Source organism: Barbatula barbatula, assembly GCF_947034865.1.
Source record: "Barbatula barbatula genome assembly, chromosome: 8".
Taxonomy (NCBI): Eukaryota; Metazoa; Chordata; class Actinopteri; order Cypriniformes; family Nemacheilidae; genus Barbatula; species Barbatula barbatula.
In genome coordinates, this window is record NC_136771.1 from 24031808 (window position 1) to 24051515 (window position 19708).

Genomic DNA, 19708 nt, shown 5'->3' on the forward strand with positions numbered 1-19708 from the left:
ATCATTCGAATATAAAACACCTTTGAATAAAACAAACATATTTATTGTTTAGCGTTTTGTTATTAGCATATTTATTTTGATAATAAATGAAGCAGACAGAGCAAAATATAATTAAAAAATAACTAGTACAAAGTAACAGGAATAATGTGCATTTGTCTCTCCATGTAAAGCAATATTGAAAAAAATTATAATCTTATTGCATAAATTCAGAATTAAATATTAGTTCACACCAAATAAATACAAGTATAGTTTTGGCTTACTGACAAAATGATTCAATGACCATTAAAACAGGAGGTATTAATATCATTTTATATATGCATTTCTTCCCCCATTTAACCCAATGGAAATGTAAGGTCAAATTGAATGCATTGCATCATGGGAGACAGGATACAAGCAAAAAGAAAACAGGAAATCATTTATTACAAAAATAATAATCCGAGTGTTACATACTGTTGTTTTCTGTGTACATATTGTCATCATAAGACATGTTTCTCATTTAACTTACCAGAAAATGCAAAAAGACATCATTATGTACAAAACAAAACATTGTCACGTATATATTTTGCTGGGATATATTTCAGGTCATTATATCTTCCATCTCGGCCGCAGTCTTACTTCATCCTCAATACCTACAACAAGAAAAGTCTGTTTTCCGCATCCTTTAAGAACTGTATTATCAGTGTAAATATAATATTATCACAAACAGGTGAGTACCAACAATACGATGTAAACGAGCCTTTTGAAAGACTGTATTGTGTTTTCAGATATTGGTGTTATGACACAACAGAAGCACACAGGGTCACGCCCCTGACCCCATTCTCAAATATTCACATGACAAACGAACACACATACAGCAAACACGCAGGCAGTTCTTATTTTGCTGAGCATTGAATGCACAGGAACTTTCCTCATTTCCATTGCTCGCTGCTTGTGAAAACCCGAATGCAGAGATTATTTTAAAATCAAGCCTCAGCGTTGTGGAGAACGCAATGTATTACGGGAGGCACATTTCATCGGCGCTGGAGCTTTACATAACATTACATAGACCTCACATTATTTAACCCTTTAGAGATATTAAAAATGGACATAATTTAGTTTCCCCTTGATTTGAAAAAATTGACTTTGGATGTTTTTAATTTTTTGGCCACTGCCTAATCCTCAGGTCTTCTCATTTGTAAGGGTAGTAAATACTGTATTTGAGTATCAGCAATGCATGAGATGGAAAAGCTTGCAAATGTAAGTAAGCAAAGTAAAGCGTACCTGGATTCTAGTGTTGGTTACATGAAGGAAGAGAAGGAAATATATCCTCTCGGGTTATGAAAGCAGAGCATCAATACCTGCTGGAGATAAAACTATGGCCTGCAGCAGGTCAGACAGAGAGATGATTCCCCGGACCACGTCATTTCTGTCCACAAGCACCAGCCTATGGACCTGGACACAAGCAACCGCTCAAACAATTACAATTCTTCAAAAAAACTCAATTAAACAATCAAGTTACATGTATAGTAAAATTAAACCCTTTATCCTAAAACATACAGAACAACTACAAAGGTATTCATTTATAAAATGACAAAACAATTACACTTTAAAAAAAACAGATAATTACGTTTATCATAAAACAAAACAATTAAAAGCAAAAAATATTGTCAATTGAAATAAAACAAAACAATACATTTATTCTAAAATTATTTTTATTCTAAACAATTATCTTTATCATTTTAATCAAAATAAAACCACATAAAACAAAATGCAAACAAATATTAATAAACAATGAATAACTCACGCTCACCTCTGCTTTAACTATTCTGTCAATAACCGTTTCCAGAATCTCGTCAGGATAACATTTAATGACTCCTTCAAAAAAACATTGTCTCCTCCGCACCGCCTCCTGCATGCTCATGCTCAGGTTATTGTACGTTTTCTGTGCTGCAAGATTCTGCCAAATAAAATAATGCCACAAACAATTCACTCATAATAGTTATAATACACAAAATACAGACATTTTATTGACATTTATAATGCAGACAATATTGGTCCAAGTGTTGGTTTTAAAGCTACCAGAAGTGAAGTGAAAAGAAATGAAAAAGACTCACAATAACGTCAAATCTGGAATAGAGAGCGACCACCCTACCTAACAAAAACAGTCAAAGAAACATCAATGTCAATTTGTGGTCAAAACAGAGGTGTGGTCAAAAGACCAAGCAGTAAGGAACTTCTGAAACCTTGCATCTCCATATTGAGTATATAAATCATTATTATAAGTCCCTCATTATGTCTATCAATAGGCAAATATTTAACCAATAAAAAGTTTTAAGAAGTGCTCGTCTACTTTGACAACACAGTATGTAATCATTTAAAAAGTACAGCGTTTTTCCATTTCCAAAAACAGCTCATTTAGACATATGAAGTTTCAGAAGGACAGCGACGATATGCATGACGACTCACTTCTCATTTATTTTGTATTTTTTTCAAGTTAAGCGTACCATTCTCGTCCACCACAGGAAGCGCAGACACCCGTTGGTCCACAAACACGGACAGAGCATCATAGACAGTGGCAGTCTGTGGGACCGTGGCTACATCTGTGAACGTTCCTATTCCTGCATCTTGCATTTTCATCTGTAGGAAGCGTGGCTTTGGTAATGACTCTACCTGGAAAAAGAAATGTTACACTGTCTACAATCATAACAAAGTTAGGGTAAAGAGTAAAGAATAGGCCCGAGGTTCATCAATGAATCAAGTGGTTTTCTTACAAATAAATAAAGGAACTTGAGGATTCTCTTATGGGTAAGTATGTGAAGGACATTTCCAGAATCTGGGTCAATAACGGGAAGTCTGTGGATTTTGTGTTTCAGTAAAGAGTAGACCGCGTCAAAGAGGCTGTGTGGAGATAAAAAAAGATATGGTAATATACGCAACATACTTTTTTAAAATAAACGTTAAAATATAGCATGACACAATTGTAACTTTGGGAATAATCTTTTCAAGCAGCTTGGTTTCACCCTAAGATGCTTTACAAACAGTACTGAAGCTCTAAATGTCTGATTGTTTTATTATCCAGTCAAAATCATCCGTATCGAAAACATTTAAAAATGTGTTTTGTAATGTTACAGTAAATAAACATTACATTCAGACCAAAATAGTTTTAGAATCATCAAATCATTTAGCTCAAGTACCCTAGAAACCTTAATGATGTGTTTGAACTTGAAGTTTTTATTACCTTGCATCAGGTGAGATACTGATAAGATATTGATCGTGATACTGCAGGTAAACATCTACAAACAAGAGAACGAGGAATGAGTCAATCTCTCCTATAATCACACACTGGGAGACAATGACAGATGTACGAGATGTATTGAGCTGCGTAGAGATGCTGTCTGCATATGTCATCATTACATCTTTTGCCGAACAAGTAAATCCATTGCATATCCGAACGTGCAACCTCAAACTAAACGTGAGCTGTGGACATTTTTGATTACAAAATCCTCTAGCAAATCATGTCCCTTTTAAGATTTATGGATTTAAATAAATATATAAATCCAGTATAGGCTCTTCTCTGGGTTGGTCACGGTGACTTATAAGAGGGGAACGTGGTGCCAGCCTACAATGTGTGATGCAACATGATCTGAGATTATTTACTTTGAAATGAATCACCTCTCCATGTCTCAATCTTGTGCTCCTCCAATTCATAGATTTGAACCTGGAAAGATCAAACAAGTCTTACACCACGAACACATTATTTATAGCAGATCATAATCAGATGGTAATAAACATTTACCAAAGGTTCATGCAGAACACTGTAGCTGGCTCAAACCTAATTCAAAACGTGACTTTGCTTGAAAGACAACACACGGTATAGACATAAGAAGAGAATAAGGACACGGATCGCTACCTACCATAGGCGACCTATAATACCGATGAAGGATGTTGATGAAATCTGTGATTGTCAGCATACCTGTGCAGACAAGGAGGAGCAATTTACTAATGTATATGAACTGATACACATAGACAAATGTTAAAGGGCCCGCGCACATGCTAAAGGAACAGGTCACCTCGAAATTAAAACTAAAATGTTTGCTTGAACAGTTCCTTTAAGGGGTCTTACCCACAAATCTCTGCAGTTTGTTGTCCCACAGCGGGGCAGCCCGCAGACCGTTTGCTACTAAAGCAAAGAAGGCTTTCTTCACCTGCGTCAGTACATGACATGCATAAGAACTACGAATCTTTTACTCATTCTGAATGAATCATTCACGACGACTGTTTTACCTCCAGTGAGGTGTCAAAAATGACCAGTTTGCAGCTAGTGGGAATAGCATCATAACAACAGTGTTTTTTCATGAAGGTCATGTAAACGTCTGCATTGGGGTCAGGAACTGAGGGAAACAGGAGAGGTGCATTTTACGCTGTGACACACAACAAAGACTCATATCCAAGGTCAGAGTCCTGTCTTACATCCAGACGGCACGCAAAGGATTTTTAAGATTGCAAAATACACGACAAAGTACATGCACACAGATGGAAAAAAATCTGTGCATATTTCCCTACCTGTGATGTTCATTTTATGGTTTTCATGGAAACCCTCCTGTCAGAAACATGAACATGATGTAACGTAGTAATGTTTATAATACAAACATGAATTAGAAGCACACCATTTTCATGACATTACATAAAAGTTTCCCTTATTTTTGTATAGGAGTGATAGTATCAGGTTTTACTATGGTACTGTATTACTACCATAGTCACACACCGTGGTACTGTATTTGCATGACACCCTTTCCCAAGGGATCTTTAAAAACAGGCTATCCTTGTATTACCATTCTCAACCAAAAACAACAGGATCATCCACTAAACCATCAGTAGTTTACCATTAAACCCTTTACAAAATGATTTTATTTAGTGTGATTTACAGTAGGTGCCCAGATAACACCAGTACTAGACCACTATAGTGACCATTTATACAAATACAATTCCCATCAGATCCATTTCAACCTTTTTTAGCATTGATGGTACTTATTGTCCCGTCACCGTCAAACTCATTTCGTGTTTGTATTTAATCTAAAAGGCGTCTTGTCCATCGCATGCAACACACCCTCATTTACCCCCGTAAACACAGGTTTACCCCGCTGTCACTTACCTGCGCGCTGGACATTTGGGTTTGTTCCCTTGCGCAAGCGTCTCCTGGCACCGCGCATGCGCGCTGACAGACAAGACGCTCTGATGAAACGCAAGAGGACGCGATGGTCGAACCCAGCTGCGGTCAAGAGAAGATTATTATAGGATGTGCTGTGACGATCCGGTCAAAAGTGACGTGAAGGTTTGACACGGACCGACAGCGCGAGAGCTGGTATGCAGGAGCGCGCAGGGTACTCCAAATATAGCGCGTGCCCTCTGCGATATGCGCGCATTCGTCTGGAGGGGGCCAGAATGAACTTTGTTGAACTGTTACCGACGTATTTTTAAACGGTGTATTTTGAATAAACAATAAATAGAATCTGTGTATATATAAACGCTTGTGACAAATGGGAGCCTAATTTTAACGCAGTTTATTATGAACCAGTGTTGGAGTTGCTGGAGACCACCAAAACGGAGACCAGAGGGTGTCGAGACCGAGACGAGTCCAGAGGGTGTCGAGACCGAGACGAGTCCAGAGGGTGTCGGGACCGAGACGAGTCCAGAGGGTGTCGAGACCGAGACGAGTCCAGAGGGTGTCGAGACCGAGACGAGTCCAGAGGGTGTCGAGACCGAGACGAGTCCAGAGGGTGTCGAGACCGAGACGAGTCCAGAGGGTGTCGAGACCGAGACGAGTCCAGAGGGTGTCGAGACCGAGACGAGACCAAAGGGTGTCGAGACCGAGACGAGAGGGTGGCGAGACCGAGACGAGTCCAGAGGGTGTCGAGACCTAGACGAGTCCAGAGGGTGTCGAGACCGAGACGAGTCCAGAGGGTGTTGAGACAGAGACGTGACCAGAGGGTGTCGAGACCGAGGCGAGTCCAGAGGGTGTCGAGACCGAGACGAGACCAGAGGGTGTCGAGACCGAGACCAGAGGGTGTCGAGACCGAGACGAGACCAGAGGGTGTCGAGACCGAGACGAGTCCAGAGGGTGTCGAGACCGAGACGAGTCCAGAGGGTGTCGAGACCGAGACGAGTCCAGAGGGTGTCGAGACCGAGACGAGTCCAGAGGGTGTCGAGACCGAGACGAGACCAGAGGGTGTCGAGAACGAGACGAGTCCAGAGGGTGTCGAGACCGAGACGAGACCAGAGGGTGTCGAGACCGAGACGAGACCAGAGGGTGGCGAGACCGAGACGAGTCCAGAGGGTGGCTAGACCGAGACGAGTCCAGAGGGTGTCGAGACCGAGACGAGTCCAGAGGGTGTCGAGACCGAGACGAGACCAGAGGGTGTCGAGACCGAGACGAGTCCAGAGGGTGTCGAGACCGAGACGAGACGAGAGGGTGTCGAGACCGAGACGGTGGCGAGACCGAGACGAGTCCAGAGGGTGTCGAGACCTAGACGAGTCCAGAGGGTGTCGAGACCGAGACGAGACCAGAGGGTGTCGAGACCGAGACGAGTCCAGAGGGTGTCGAGACCGAGACGAGTCCAGAGGGTGTCGAGACCGAGACGGTGGCGAGACCGAGACGAGTCCAGAGGGTGTCGAGACCTAGACGAGTCCAGAGGGTGTCGAGACCGAGACGAGTCCAGAGGGTGTTGAGACCGAGACGAGACCAGAGGGTGGCGAGACCAAGACCAGAGGGTGTTGAGACCGAGACGAGACCAGAGGGTGTCGAGACCGAGACGAGTCCAGAGGGTGTCGAGACCGAGACGAGACCAGAGGGTGTTGAGACCGAGACGAGACCAGAGGGTGTCGAGACCAAGACCAGAGGGTGTTGAGACCGAGACGAGACCAGAGGGTGTCGAGACCGAGACGAGTCCAGAGGGTGTCGAGACCGAGACGAGACCAGAGGGTGTTGAGACCGAGACGAGACCAGAGGGTGTCGAGACCGAGACGAGTCCAGAGGGTGTCGAGACCGAGACGAGAGGGTGTCGAGACCGAGACCAGAGGGTGTCGAGGCCGAGACGAGACCAGAGGGTGTCGAGACCGAGACCAGACCAGAGGGTGTTGAGACCGAGACGAGTCCAGAGGGTGTCGAGACGAGACCAGAGGGTGTTGAGACCGAGACGAGTCCAGAGGGTGTTGAGACCGAGACGAGTCCAGAGGGTGTCAAGACCAAGACAAGACCAGCACTCCCTAAATCCATTCAAAAGATCTACAAAAAGTCATACAATAACAATAGAAGTAATTTGTATAGTTTATTGTGCAGAAATGTATGTGTAGGGTGTTTTGTTCCATGTTTTATCAGCCACCTACTGTAACGCATTACAATTTTTCTGCAGGTAAACATTCCAACAACTAAACATTAAAAAAGTGTTAAATACCCTTATATAAATAGAGAAACATTCAGTGACTTAGTTTCATTGCTTTATTTATCTAATCAATAGCAATATAGCTGTGTTGCTCAGAAATGCACAAAAGTTCAGATTTGTTTGGGACTTGCCAAAGTAGAACAAAAGTTTTGTTTAATTGCGTTTAATCCCTTATCAACTCAAGCTTTATTGAATAATTATACAAAATCAATATCACAGCAGACGTTATAAACTTTTTGCGATCACATCGCAGATATTGTGGGCCTTTGTGTGTATTCATTTTGTTGACACATTTCTTTGAGACAATCCCTCATTCTTCTCTTACCAGCAGTAAGAGTAACAAAAGAGACAGAAGAATCAAATAAGGAACAAGTGCTGAATGCTTTTAAAGCCAGAAGTTTTACATCCAATCACATGAATGATGTTAACACATAAATCAGACAATGCACCAGCAATTTAGTATAATTCCCACAGTTGTGGTCTTGACCGGTCTGGAAATAAGATCCCGAGACCAAGACCATCAAAAACTAGAGTACTACAAAACTATGATTAACCTTAAAACGATTAAGATTAATCATTAATTAACCCTCCTCCATGTTATTTTTATATTCACTACTTTACACAGTAGAATTTTAATTCTGGACAGAAACATCCTTACGACTCACATGGGTCTTGAGTCTTGACACTATTTTTATGGGTCCCAAAAAGGCACATAGTTATGCAACAGCTGACAGGATGAAGCGTAACTTGAACATTGTAGATGAAAGGCTGGTGGTGACGTAACAATTTTGCATGGAAAAACTGAAAAAAAAACATGTTATGGAAGAACATGTCCTGCTCACAATTCAAAACCCGAATGACACGTTTTTTGAGGTTATAAGCTATTTTATTATTGTTGCAGCTTTATATTGTTTTAGTTTATACAAAATGTACAAAATTAGAGACGGAAAAAATTGAGTTGCTAGATTTACATGAGCCATCAACAATTAATGGAGTTAAAGGGTGTGCTTCGAGTCCAATTCTAAATAACATATCACTAGCTAAATCACAGCAGAAGCATAAAATCAAGCCAAAACTGAACTCTGTTGTTTTCATCAAACAACGAACAGAATCTATTCATTTAGCCTGTTTGGCAATTCTAATACATCACAACTTAAGAATATCAAAATATTGAGGCTTGAAACTGCATGAAGTTGACTGCCACATCCTATGACAAAGGTTTTTGTTTTGGACGAGGTAATGCGTACGGCATCAACCATCAGCGTGTGAACTTTAATGTTAAAGCATTACAAAGGACACATACTAAAAACTAAATTATGTAATTGACACAATCCCTTTTGCAAACGCAAAACTAGCCTTAAATGTACGCTATTTCTTGACCTGAAAAAAAATGCAGTCACAGGAAGGACCTTCATAACAATACACCCTTCCTGTGCAAATCTATGGCATGTTGTGTAAGGTAAGGCAAACAAGTCAAACAAAAGCACGCAGTTCAACTTCCAAACACTCACTATGAGGGTTTTGTTGCCTCTCCGAGCAGTGTCTATGTAAACAACTTTGTTCTTACGATTATTTTTACTCTGATACTTTGAGGATTTATGTATCCAACACCAGAACCCAACTAACCCGTACACAATAAAGAAAACCTTTTCATGAGCACTGCATCACACACATCTTTCTATTTCTTTCTTCCCAACATATTTATATACCCACCACAACCTATACGACTGCTCCCCACAAAAACAACAAAAACCAAAAGAAGTTGACTGCGTATGTAAACAAAGCTGGTTTAATTTTGCTACAAGAACCCTTATAGCCTAGCGGAAACCCTCGTTTAGCCTGGCATGAGGAGAGATTGTGATTTCCCTAAAGGCAAAGTAGTTTCTCGGCAGCATGGGTGTCTCTTAAATGGGGCCGTTGAGCTGAGGTGGGGGTCAGGAATCACTGGGTCATTGCTGACAGGAGCCAACCCAAACCAGGGTACAGTAAGGAGGTTGTCCGACGGAGAGGAATCAGTAGTCGTGTTATTGCGTCCGCAGCACTGAAGGGGCATGAAACCTTGACAGAACACTTTGGAATCAAAACAGTTTTGTTGCTGGTTGGGTGAGGGGTTAGGGTAGGCCAGTGTAGAGACGATAGAGCTCCACAGACACAGCACGGTGTTTCGACTCAGGGATGTGGAACCCGTGTGCTCTGATGTCACAGAAGCGTGCAGATTAAAGCTGTCGTTGGTCACGGTGCAGCAGTGGACACCTGATGTCTGGTTTGGAGTGTCCAGTAAGAGATTTGGAAGAAGTGTTGGTGTCTCAATGGACGTGGGCTCTGTCAAGCCCAACTGAGTGCGACTGGTGCTGGGAAGACGGGCGAGAAGGTGGATCATCGTGGAAGATGCGATGAGACCGGCTACGCTTGTCAAGTAAAGGAGACCCAACATACAGGTAACCTGCAGGAAGATGGAAAACAAAGAATTAGTGTGCCTTTGCAAAGCTTTTTGATAGCTTTCATTTTAATGCAATACTGCCACAGATTTGAATTCTTATTCAAGAGTGCAGACACGTCGCACAGAGTTTGATGTCACAACGTCATTGGATTTCCTATGTCGCAATTTACGCCAAACCTGATGTGACTCGTGTTGGGAGTCGGGACACCATCCTGAATTTAAGCTCCATATCTCACCTTAGTAAAGTGCTGGTAAATGCCGGTTAGGGCTTCTTTCCAATTGGATTGCTCTAGCAAAACACAGAGATCTGTGTAGGTAAACCATCCTCGCTTCAAACCCTGCCGCTCCGCAATGCTAAAAGGGAAAAAGACGTTAAAAATATTGATCTTGTGCCAGCAAAACAAGCAAGGGCAGAGGTCTTGAACTTTGTCACATGCTTTTAAAGTTCAATATACTATGACATCATCTCTCAGAACTACTCTTATACGTCCAAAGAGACCATTGATTGAAACTTCCACCCATATTTACATCAGTAATGTGAGCTTATATAGAGAAAGAAGGGTAAATATATTTACTCAAACAGCTGTGATTATTTACATACAGTTTTAAAGAAGTTTTCTCATAACTGAATAAATGAAAACAATGAGTTTAAGGCCACGAGTCAGTTTAATCTGAAATGAGCTCTTATGAAATGCATTAACCAACCTGCCTTCCACCTGACTGAGAACTTTAAAGAAGTCACTGGGTTCGGCAAAGAGGTTCCAATCCTGTGAATGTAAAAGTTTCAAGTGGACCTATGAATTTATTCTTATTATGGAAGGACAAGACAAACGACATGTTTGTAGTTTAAGGAAGAGTGAAGTGGTGAACTTACGATTGCGCTCAGGAAGTTCATCTCCAAAGTGTTGACAGTCTTAACATCTAATTTAGCCGCAGTGCCCCATTCATCGTTGAAAACCTCTTCTTCCTCTCCTTCATCGTACAAATATTTACTGGCAACCATCTAGAGACAACAGGGGGGAGATTTTCAGAGTTTCTCAGTTTTGTTTTATACCAGGCTATTCAAGAAATAAAACAACAGGTAAACCAACATACAACTAATGTTAAATTGAAATAAAGAGAGACCTAAAAACCCAAACACAAATAATAAGCAAAACACATTTTAAGATTATCTGACGTACCATAGAAATTAAAAAGAGGTCGGAGGACGAGATCTGTTGCAGGTATTCAGGGTTTCTGTGTCGGAGTCTTTCAATGTATATCAAGGCCAACATCATGGCACAGGGAGATATACATGCTTCCCTGTAAACACAGAACATTTACAATGCAAGACAATTGACTCCGTGTGTGTGTATATATACACGTGTATGAAAACTATAGTCAAATTAAACCATAAAATAAAATCAAAAACACAAAAGTGTGGTTTTACCTGGCCACATGTGCAGCATATTTCTTGTGGAGTTTTCGTATAGGACTCGGGGCCGATTTCTGGAGCAGTTCCACAGCAATATCTAAAGCGAATAATATTTCAAATTTTTAAGATTAACACTTTGTTTACGTCACTAACCCGATGAGCAAATCTGAGACTGAGTGTCATAAATGAGTAGGATTTGCAGAAACTGGTGGAGACTTGTTTATAGCTGATTATAACTTCAACAGCAGTTTTTTCCAGTATGACGCAATGGCAATATTTGTACGTTATGGATAACATTAATGATTTTTTAGCATGTTAAACAGATCTAGACGATGCAGAAAGTGTCATTGGATCTTCTGACTCACCTGTCATGGGACATGATAGAGCATCCAGTGGACTGTCAGAATCAATCCCATAATACAGACGCTTCCTCACCCTCTCAGACCATTGCTCATGCTCAGGCAGAAACTGATGAAAATTAAGATTATTATTATTATTACAAAACAACGTAAACACGATTCAAACAAAACGTAAGTAACACGCAGCCCTCCCATAACAAACCTCATGACAGTTTTCTATAAATGATATAAACACGTTTAAGTAAGATATCGTGATGCCGCAAATGACGAATGAAGAAATAACTTAACTCACGTGCGTGATGACATAATCACAATAACGTTTGATTGTGTAGCATTACTCCGCAGTTATAACACCGAGGCCTAGAAAGCCCCGGTCTAAATTAATACGGTAACTTATCTAGTTGTTGTTTTACACACTGACCCAAGCAAGGCCTTGCTTCTTGTCTATACACTCGCACGCAAATCCGCTGTTTTACAGCAAGTTTTATTTAAAGACTGATATTAAAAATACATTCAAGTGTTAATCGGTTTCGCGGGAGAAACGAAGTTAGCCGCTAACACGGCGCTACAAAAACACGCTGACAAAAAACACGCCGACAAAAAAACACACTGACCGTAAACTCTTGAAAGTCAGAAAAGGTGAAGGTTCGCTCGTCAAACAACTCCTTAAAATCCATTTTGTGCATCAGGTTTAAAAGGAAAGGGCGAGGGGGGAAAGCGTCGTGCGGGCGCGCTCTCTTGCTTCCGTTACAGCTGCGTCACGTAACTTGCGTTGCGTCAACGCGTAGAATGCCTGTCACGAACGTTCGGTACGTACGGGTACGGTCACGTGCTCTCGGATATTTGATAATGATTTAGTAACATAGGAAATGGAAAAAACATGAACGTTACTAATGATTTAGTAACATTACAACATTACAAGTATCTGCTGACACGAAAAGAGCATCGTACCAACAGTTATTTCCGGGTTATCTATTTTTAGTACATTTACATTGAGTCGTTTAGCGATTTACAGAGAGTTCAGGGAGCAGTAAGCCATATGTCATAACAGAGGAGCCTAAACACACATGTACCAGTTACACTATATTAATGGTAAAATGATAGTGATGCAAATAGAACCATTTCGTCTACATTCTTGCTATGATAAAACAGTTTATTTTGTAATTATCTAGGTGAACTGATGCTTGCAAAACAAAACTATATGGGAATATGCCGGAAAATATTATGCAATATATTACAAAATGTACTTCCTTATGCTGGAACCAACTGCTTGTATTTTTAAGTGTATGAATTATTGTATATATGTACAGTATTATTCAATTTATTGTAACATATTAACATTTTATTATGTATATAAATAAACATTTAATCACCAAATGTAGGAAGTAACAGTTAATATAGGAAAATATAAGGTGAGACAGTGGGTTTGGCCTGTGAATCTCGCTTGATACATGTTAATGTACATTTTGACCGTTCCATTTAAAACTCAAGAGTTAACCGATACAGTAATTGTTTATGGTATGTGAGATAACAGTCATAGCTCGTGATTTTTTCTCTGACCCTTATAAGCGATTGTTCAATTGTCTGTACACAGATAAAGAAAGACACGAGCTGATGTCTGTTAAAGTGCACTAATAAAATGCTCTATATATATATGTATTAGCAGCAGATACATTATATTCAGATTTCAGTTCATAGGAAAGATTGAACAGTGGACACTGTGGAAACATTTAACTTTCTTGCAAAACCAAAACATTTCTCACTAACATCTCCATCGGACTATTGTGAGATTGTCAGTTTGGAGCCAGAAACCTTGAACTTCGAGTCACTAACAATCTAAACCAACCAGCATTCTCACTGTTGGGTCACCATCCCTAAACCCACCCTTAATATGTTGCTCTCACACAGACCGAAGACTATAAGGGGAAACACCTCAAATATCATTTCAAAGTCTTATGGATGGGAGTTCACAGAAGCCCATAAAACTCTTCTGTATGTGGTTAAAACCCTCAATTGAGTACAAATATCCCCTGTATAGCTGTTTTACACTTTTTGGGGTATGAGGCTGTATTATTATACAACATTGACATATAAGGACAAAACTTGCTTTATCATTGTCACAATGTCCAAAATATTCAAGGTGTTAAAATGTAACTAGCAAAAGCTGCACAATTGTTAGAGTTTTGGGATATATAAAATAATTCATTTGGTGAAAACGCCACCAAAGTTATAAATAATGGTCAATCTCAGTCTTCATCCATGATTTACACAGCTGTGCATGTCCTTTTAAATGCTGCTTTCCATTGTATTTTAGTTTGATCTTTATAAATGAATTATATGATCGTGTTTGGTGTAAGACATGATTCTTTTAACTGAATACACTTAACGTTAGAAGATACCACGGCCAAAACATTTTAAAATACTTAAGCGCAGTAAGAATATACTGTGTTTAAATACATGAAAACTAGTTCAGGTTTAAATATTAACTCATATTAAGAGTTATCTGTGCATTCGGGGTGGTGCACGTACGAGTTCTACCGTAATCTGATTGAGATAGAGTGTGTTTATAAATGAGTTAAGTCAGACTGAAGACTATAGTACTGCTCCGAAAACAAGAACCATGCTGGGCTCAGTTATTTCAGCTGTGATGCTCTTGGTTTTGACAGGCCAGGACAGGTAAGGTTTTAAGGTTCTGTACTAATGATTTACACAGCAATGCAATGCACTATAAGGGCAAAATACAATGAGTTCAGTTTTTTATATAGAAGATTTGACACATCCTTTCAAATGTGGAACATATTGATTGTTTAAGTAAGGAATGATTGACGACAGGCCGAATATAATGCACGACCCGAGGAGGTACTGCGGCCACGACGTGAAGAGGTGCATTACGTTTTAGTCGTATTTAACACGCCGATCATATAAAAAAGGAGATTTCTGCTTACAGAGTTACCTCCAAGGGCCCCCTCACACAATGATTACGTTCTTTCCCTTAGCTGCGCATTCAATATACCATGTAAAAGACTTTATAACATGAAATGTTTGTGCATATATACACAGAGCTCACATCAAATACCTGTGATCAGATCTGACACAGATTATGTTTTATCTAACTATATTACAGAATTGTTGGTGGACTGGAGCACAAAGCTCATGACTATAATAAATACCACACCATGGATGAGGTGAGATTATTCTGCATCCTCTCGTGATACTGATGGTTCATGACCGATGCATTCATTGCTTTTATAATCTCTCCGCACAGATCTCAGCCTGGATGAGTCAGATTGAGAGAGAAAATCCAGACGTTGTCTCCAGTATCATCTATGGACAAACTTATGAAAAGAGGAACATCACATTACTAAAGGTAATGCCATTTTGTAGACCATTTAGATTTAATGCTTCATATTGTGGTTTGTGGGCGTTTGATGACTCGAATTGTGCTGATGTGTCTTTTGAGGGTGGGGATTTAAGGGCTTTTGACTAGAATGGGCCTGCGCACTTTAATACCATTTTTGTCACGCTGAAAACATTTCATATTTTTTAATTATTGTAAGGTTAGGTTAAGGGTAGTTGTAGGCGTAAGCTATATGTATTTAGTGCAATTATATGGTGTGATTTTGCACCACTTCCGGCCATAGCTGTATCCGTTTTAGCAACAACCGATTTAAGGATGCTTAAAGGCGCAGTTTGTAAAATCCACCTCTAGAGGGCGCACATTCAAAACAGAAGGTTGCGTGCTTTCCATCTTTAGTGGTTTTGGGATATTCACTGCAAAAAAGTTACAAACGGGGGACTTTTAGACAAATAAGCAAACCTTGGACCACAGCATGTTCAAAACTATACATTTGGATCACTCCGAGGTACTTCAAATAAAGCAAACAACACAAAGCTGTGTTATTTCTATGTAACGTTCTTGCAAGCTAGACCTAATTTGATTTGTATCTTAATTGACAGATTGGCTTTAACAGCACCACACCAAAGAAAGCTGTTTGGATAGACTGTGGCATCCATGCCAGAGAGTGGATCGCTCCAGCGTTCTGCCAATATTTTGTAAAAGAGGTGAAGGTTCATCACAGTGATTTCAAGGTTCGTTACGTGATATCAGATTTTCTAAAAGTTTGCCTTCCTTTGCTGAAACAGATTCTTGGCTCCTACAAAACAGACTCAAACATGAACTTGTTGTTTAAAAATCTGGACTTTTTAATAACTCCAGTGCTGAACATGGATGGCTATATTCATTCCTGGAAGGACAACACAGTGAGCACTTCTACATCACATACAGATCTATTAAAAACTCGATACTCGGTTGATGGTTCGCAACTAAATATAAAACAGAATTGGTTGCTTTTGTGATGTATGTGAAAGACTCGACTGTGGAGGAAGTCCAGGTCACCGGGCACTGCAGACTGCCAATGCTTCGGCACAGACCTCAATCGCAACTTTTACGCTAACTGGGGGAGTAAGTTACACTTTTCAAAAATATGATGTCAAACACAGTATAATGCAAGTAGACCGTCATCACATCGACTTGCCATTCGTTCATAGTGGTCGGGATCTCCAGAAACTGTTGCTCTGAGATCTATAACGGTCAGAAGGCTCTATCTGAGCCGGAAGCCATGGCCGTCACTGATATTTTGGGAGCGCATCAGAACGCGATTGTCTGCTATCTCACCATCCACTCCTACGGTCAGCTGATCCTCGTCCCCTACGGACACCCAAACATCTCAGCACCAAATTACAATGAGCTTGTGAGTAGGATAAAGAACCGTATACATTGGGTATAAAATAGGATAAACTGTGCATGTCTGTTAATGTGTTTGTAGATGGAAGTAGGTCTCGCAGCAGCTAAAGCCATCAAAGCAGTTCATGGGAAGGATTACAGAGTGGGTTCTTCACCCGATGTGCTCTGTAAGTACATTCTGTGATCCAATTCAACTATTTTGTTGGATGACAGTCATGACTGAATGAAATATTCTCCACAGACCCAAATTCTGGTTCGTCCCGAGATTTTGCGAGACTCATCGGGATCCCCTACTCCTTTACGTTTGAGTTACGAGACAAAGGGGAATACGCCTTCCTTCTACCAGAGGATCAAATTCAGCCCACGTGTGAGGAGGCTTACCAGGGTGCAATGTCCATCATAAATTATGTCCACGATAAGACTTTTACTAGCTCAGCAATTACGCTAACCGCCACGTTGTGGACAACGCTGACGGCTTTATGGATGTCAAGCATTCATGGATTTTAATGCACTTTGTTATGAATGCAAATGCATTAAACATGTTCTTTTTAATGGAGGGCCTGTGTACACAGTGTTTCTATCAGTCATAAGGAATCAGCGTCAAGGTTATTTTAGACTTGATGTTTAAATAGGAAATGAGTTTGAAAATGAAAACAATGTGTATTAGAAAGTAAAAGCATTTCATTGTTAAACAACAGAAGACGAAGATCATGATGCTTTTACAAATGTTAAAAATGGTTTCTTATAGGGTTGAATTGATCGATAACTTCCACAATTTAAATCAGATTTTTTATAACTGCATCCTTTTCTAAGAATTCAACGGACAGAGTCTGGCTTGTACTACGAATCGACAAATGTCCTCACATATGCAGTGGTTCTAAAATGTAAAGGTATGATATCATTAAATGACACAAAATATTAAATCAATCATCATTGGTTCAGAAAGGTCAAGAAACATGTCTTGCTTGTTTAATATCTAATACAATTTTGATAGAGGCTTAAATGCTCAAATGTTTTTTTACAGTATATTTAATGACAAAAATGTGTCTTGAAAGGTTGAAAAGCAAAGACAGGGAGAAAAGTCAATGTTATATTATGCGTTTTCCGCAGAGCCTTCCATGACCAGCTGATGGCAGTACATGCACAGCTACCACTACACACTGTTGAAAGACTGTGTAAACCACTGTCAACATAAGACACTTTAGATAAGATCAAAACTACCATAAGCATAAGCTATAACTAAATAAAGAGAGAACGACTCGTTTTAATAAGATCAGGAAACTCCACAGAAGTTATAATTTCATAAGATCTCCCGTGTCAGGCCTTTTCTACCATACACAATGAGGCCTGTTCTATACTCAGTCAACCAGTTCACCGTCTATCACTAGAAGATTTACAGAACGATTCCCAGAAAGATCAAAAGTGCAGATACCTCTCTTCAATCCAGATAAAAGCGAGGACCATGCATTACTGAATACCCCTGAATCCTGTTTGTCAACGGGGCAACATTCTTCAAAAAATCTTCTTTTGTGTTCTGCAGATGAAAGTCATACAGGTTTGAAAAAACAAGAGGATGAGGAATTGATGACAGTTTTCATTTTAGGGTGAAATCATCAATCGATGTCATACGTTTATTACATCCCATGTGTCCTAATACATCTACTGACCATAAGAATGTGAAGAGCAAAAGTGACAAACTACATATCGTCATCATCTCAGTCACGTGAATAGACATCAAATACGTTTCCAGAAGCACTCTTTCATATCTTTTTAACTGTGGTGACTTTTTATGTCACGTCAACTGATGCCTTTATCGTTGGTATTATTGTGATAGATTTGGCATATTTATACATACGCACAGGTTGCAGACGCAAAGTCAACTTCGATTGTTCATAGACCGTCTTTGACCGCTCCAATATGGCGGACGGCTCACGGCTATCGAGCCACGTGCGTTCATAATCTATGGGCTCGATTTACAAAACAAATACCAGAAACTACTGTACGATGATAGCGCTCCACCATCTCTCAATCTCCGTCCACTCCATGGTGGCCCCGTATGAGTAAGACAATCTCTGTTTAGAGTAGATCCTCCACATGGGTAACGTGCATGAGCGTAACAGTACAAACAACAGCCATCCATCACAGCCGTGTGGTGTGACACGAAAGTAATACTCCAGCCAAACCTGTGCTGGAAACAGAGTTGACGTTTAGTGACAGACGCACAGCTGGGCTTCAGCTTTCAGCTTTATTTGCTAAATTACGAAAGCATTGGTTCGACTACAACAGCGCCGCGTGCTTTTGCGCGACATGGCCTGCCATCGTCTCTGTGAACATTAAAGTGAAATCATCAGTCAGCGTCAAAACGTTCATTCCATTCCATTTGTCATAATACATCTACCGACCGTAAGAATGCGATTTCTAAATCCCAAAAGTGACATCCTGTAAATCGTCATCATCTTAGTCACGTGACTCTCGAGGACTTTGACTAAAACCGTGAAGAACACTCATTACTCTTTCATAGCTTTTTATATCTTAATCCTGCATTTATTTTGGACACATATAAAAATATGACCATAAAAGTCACGCGAACAGCTAGCTGAGATCATTTTCTACAGTTCACATCGTAATGCCGATTTGCTATATTGACATATCCGTGCACCAACAAGACACTACTGAGATCTCTTCTGAGAAAGAAATCAATGGAAGATTTAGCCTGCACAGGTTATACCCTGATAGCACACAAACATCTGACAGACGTCTATTGGAGGTCTGCATTTACATCTGCGACTGCAAGACACAGTTTGCTCATTTTCAATTCGTCTCTTGAGACGTCTGCTGTCAGATGTCATGTAGACCTCTAGAAGATGTCTGTTAGATGTTTATGATTAAGGATTGACGTAAAACTGCTCTTTCCAAGATGTTTTGATCTGTAGCAGACGTCTTACAGACGTAAATGTGACAGCTGGGTCTTCTAAAAGTTCTCCCTTAAAAGTATTTTTGCCATGACGTTGCTAAACATTTTAAACACGCCGGTATAAAACCGTTGTTCTTATTTGAACGTTTAAAACACGTGGAACGTTTTCCACTCGTACACGTAGAACTATTTTGCTATCCGAATGAGACGCTTCTACCTCCATTTAATTTGAATAGAAACTCACATGCATAGAGGAGAAACGATTGAGATATGAATGAGATCTTGTGTGCCCCGTATAGCCCTTTCCCATTTTCCCAACTCCCACTTAAAGCTATTACTTCCTTTCCGAAAGCCACCCGTCGTACAAGTCCAAGCATGATTTGACGCTAGATGTCTCGTACGCCTTGTGCATGAAATGT

At 40.3% G+C, this 19708-nt stretch overlaps 3 protein-coding genes across 7 annotated transcripts; 1 reads left to right on the forward strand and 2 right to left on the reverse strand.

The window, feature by feature from the left end:
• Positions 1-24: 24 nt before the first annotated feature.
• prkag3a (protein kinase, AMP-activated, gamma 3a non-catalytic subunit) lies at positions 25-5207 on the reverse strand. 5 transcript variants are annotated; one of them, XR_013787085.1, is made up of 13 exons: positions 5132-5179; positions 4543-4579; positions 4264-4370; positions 4103-4184; positions 3894-3952; positions 3637-3697; positions 3218-3272; positions 2751-2877; positions 2484-2649; positions 2094-2131; positions 1790-1936; positions 1261-1431; positions 25-629 (listed from the first exon to the last, which is right to left on the reverse strand). XR_013787085.1 is itself a non-coding variant. In XM_079463396.1 (13 exons), the coding sequence occupies exons 1-13, from the start codon at positions 5144-5146 to the stop codon at positions 586-588; spliced, it is 1032 nt and encodes a 343-aa protein (XP_079319522.1). In that variant the 5' UTR covers positions 5147-5171; the 3' UTR covers positions 25-585. The 5 variants fall into 5 exon arrangements, 3 of the variants coding, with proteins under 3 accessions (XP_079319522.1, XP_079319523.1, XP_079319524.1); XM_079463396.1 differs by having other exon boundaries at positions 1338-1431; positions 5132-5171; XR_013787086.1 differs by having other exon boundaries at positions 46-629; positions 3652-3697; positions 5132-5207.
• A 2085-nt stretch (positions 5208-7292) lies between these two features.
• Positions 7293-12448, reverse strand: cnppd1 (cyclin Pas1/PHO80 domain containing 1). The gene is made up of 8 exons (XM_079463395.1): positions 12246-12448; positions 11638-11740; positions 11288-11369; positions 11040-11160; positions 10733-10861; positions 10564-10625; positions 10095-10212; positions 7293-9861 (listed from the first exon to the last, which is right to left on the reverse strand). Exons 1-8 carry the CDS (start codon positions 12315-12317, stop codon positions 9253-9255), a joined length of 1296 nt encoding a protein of 431 aa, XP_079319521.1. The 5' UTR covers positions 12318-12448; the 3' UTR covers positions 7293-9252.
• Positions 12449-14160: 1712 nt separating this feature from the next.
• cpo (carboxypeptidase O) lies at positions 14161-16931 on the forward strand. The gene is made up of 9 exons (XM_079462361.1): positions 14161-14307; positions 14756-14816; positions 14897-14998; positions 15589-15693; positions 15775-15891; positions 16000-16093; positions 16180-16382; positions 16458-16542; positions 16617-16931. The coding sequence occupies exons 1-9, from the start codon at positions 14252-14254 to the stop codon at positions 16880-16882; spliced, it is 1089 nt and encodes a 362-aa protein (XP_079318487.1). The 5' UTR covers positions 14161-14251; the 3' UTR covers positions 16883-16931.
• Positions 16932-19708: the final 2777 nt, after the last annotated feature.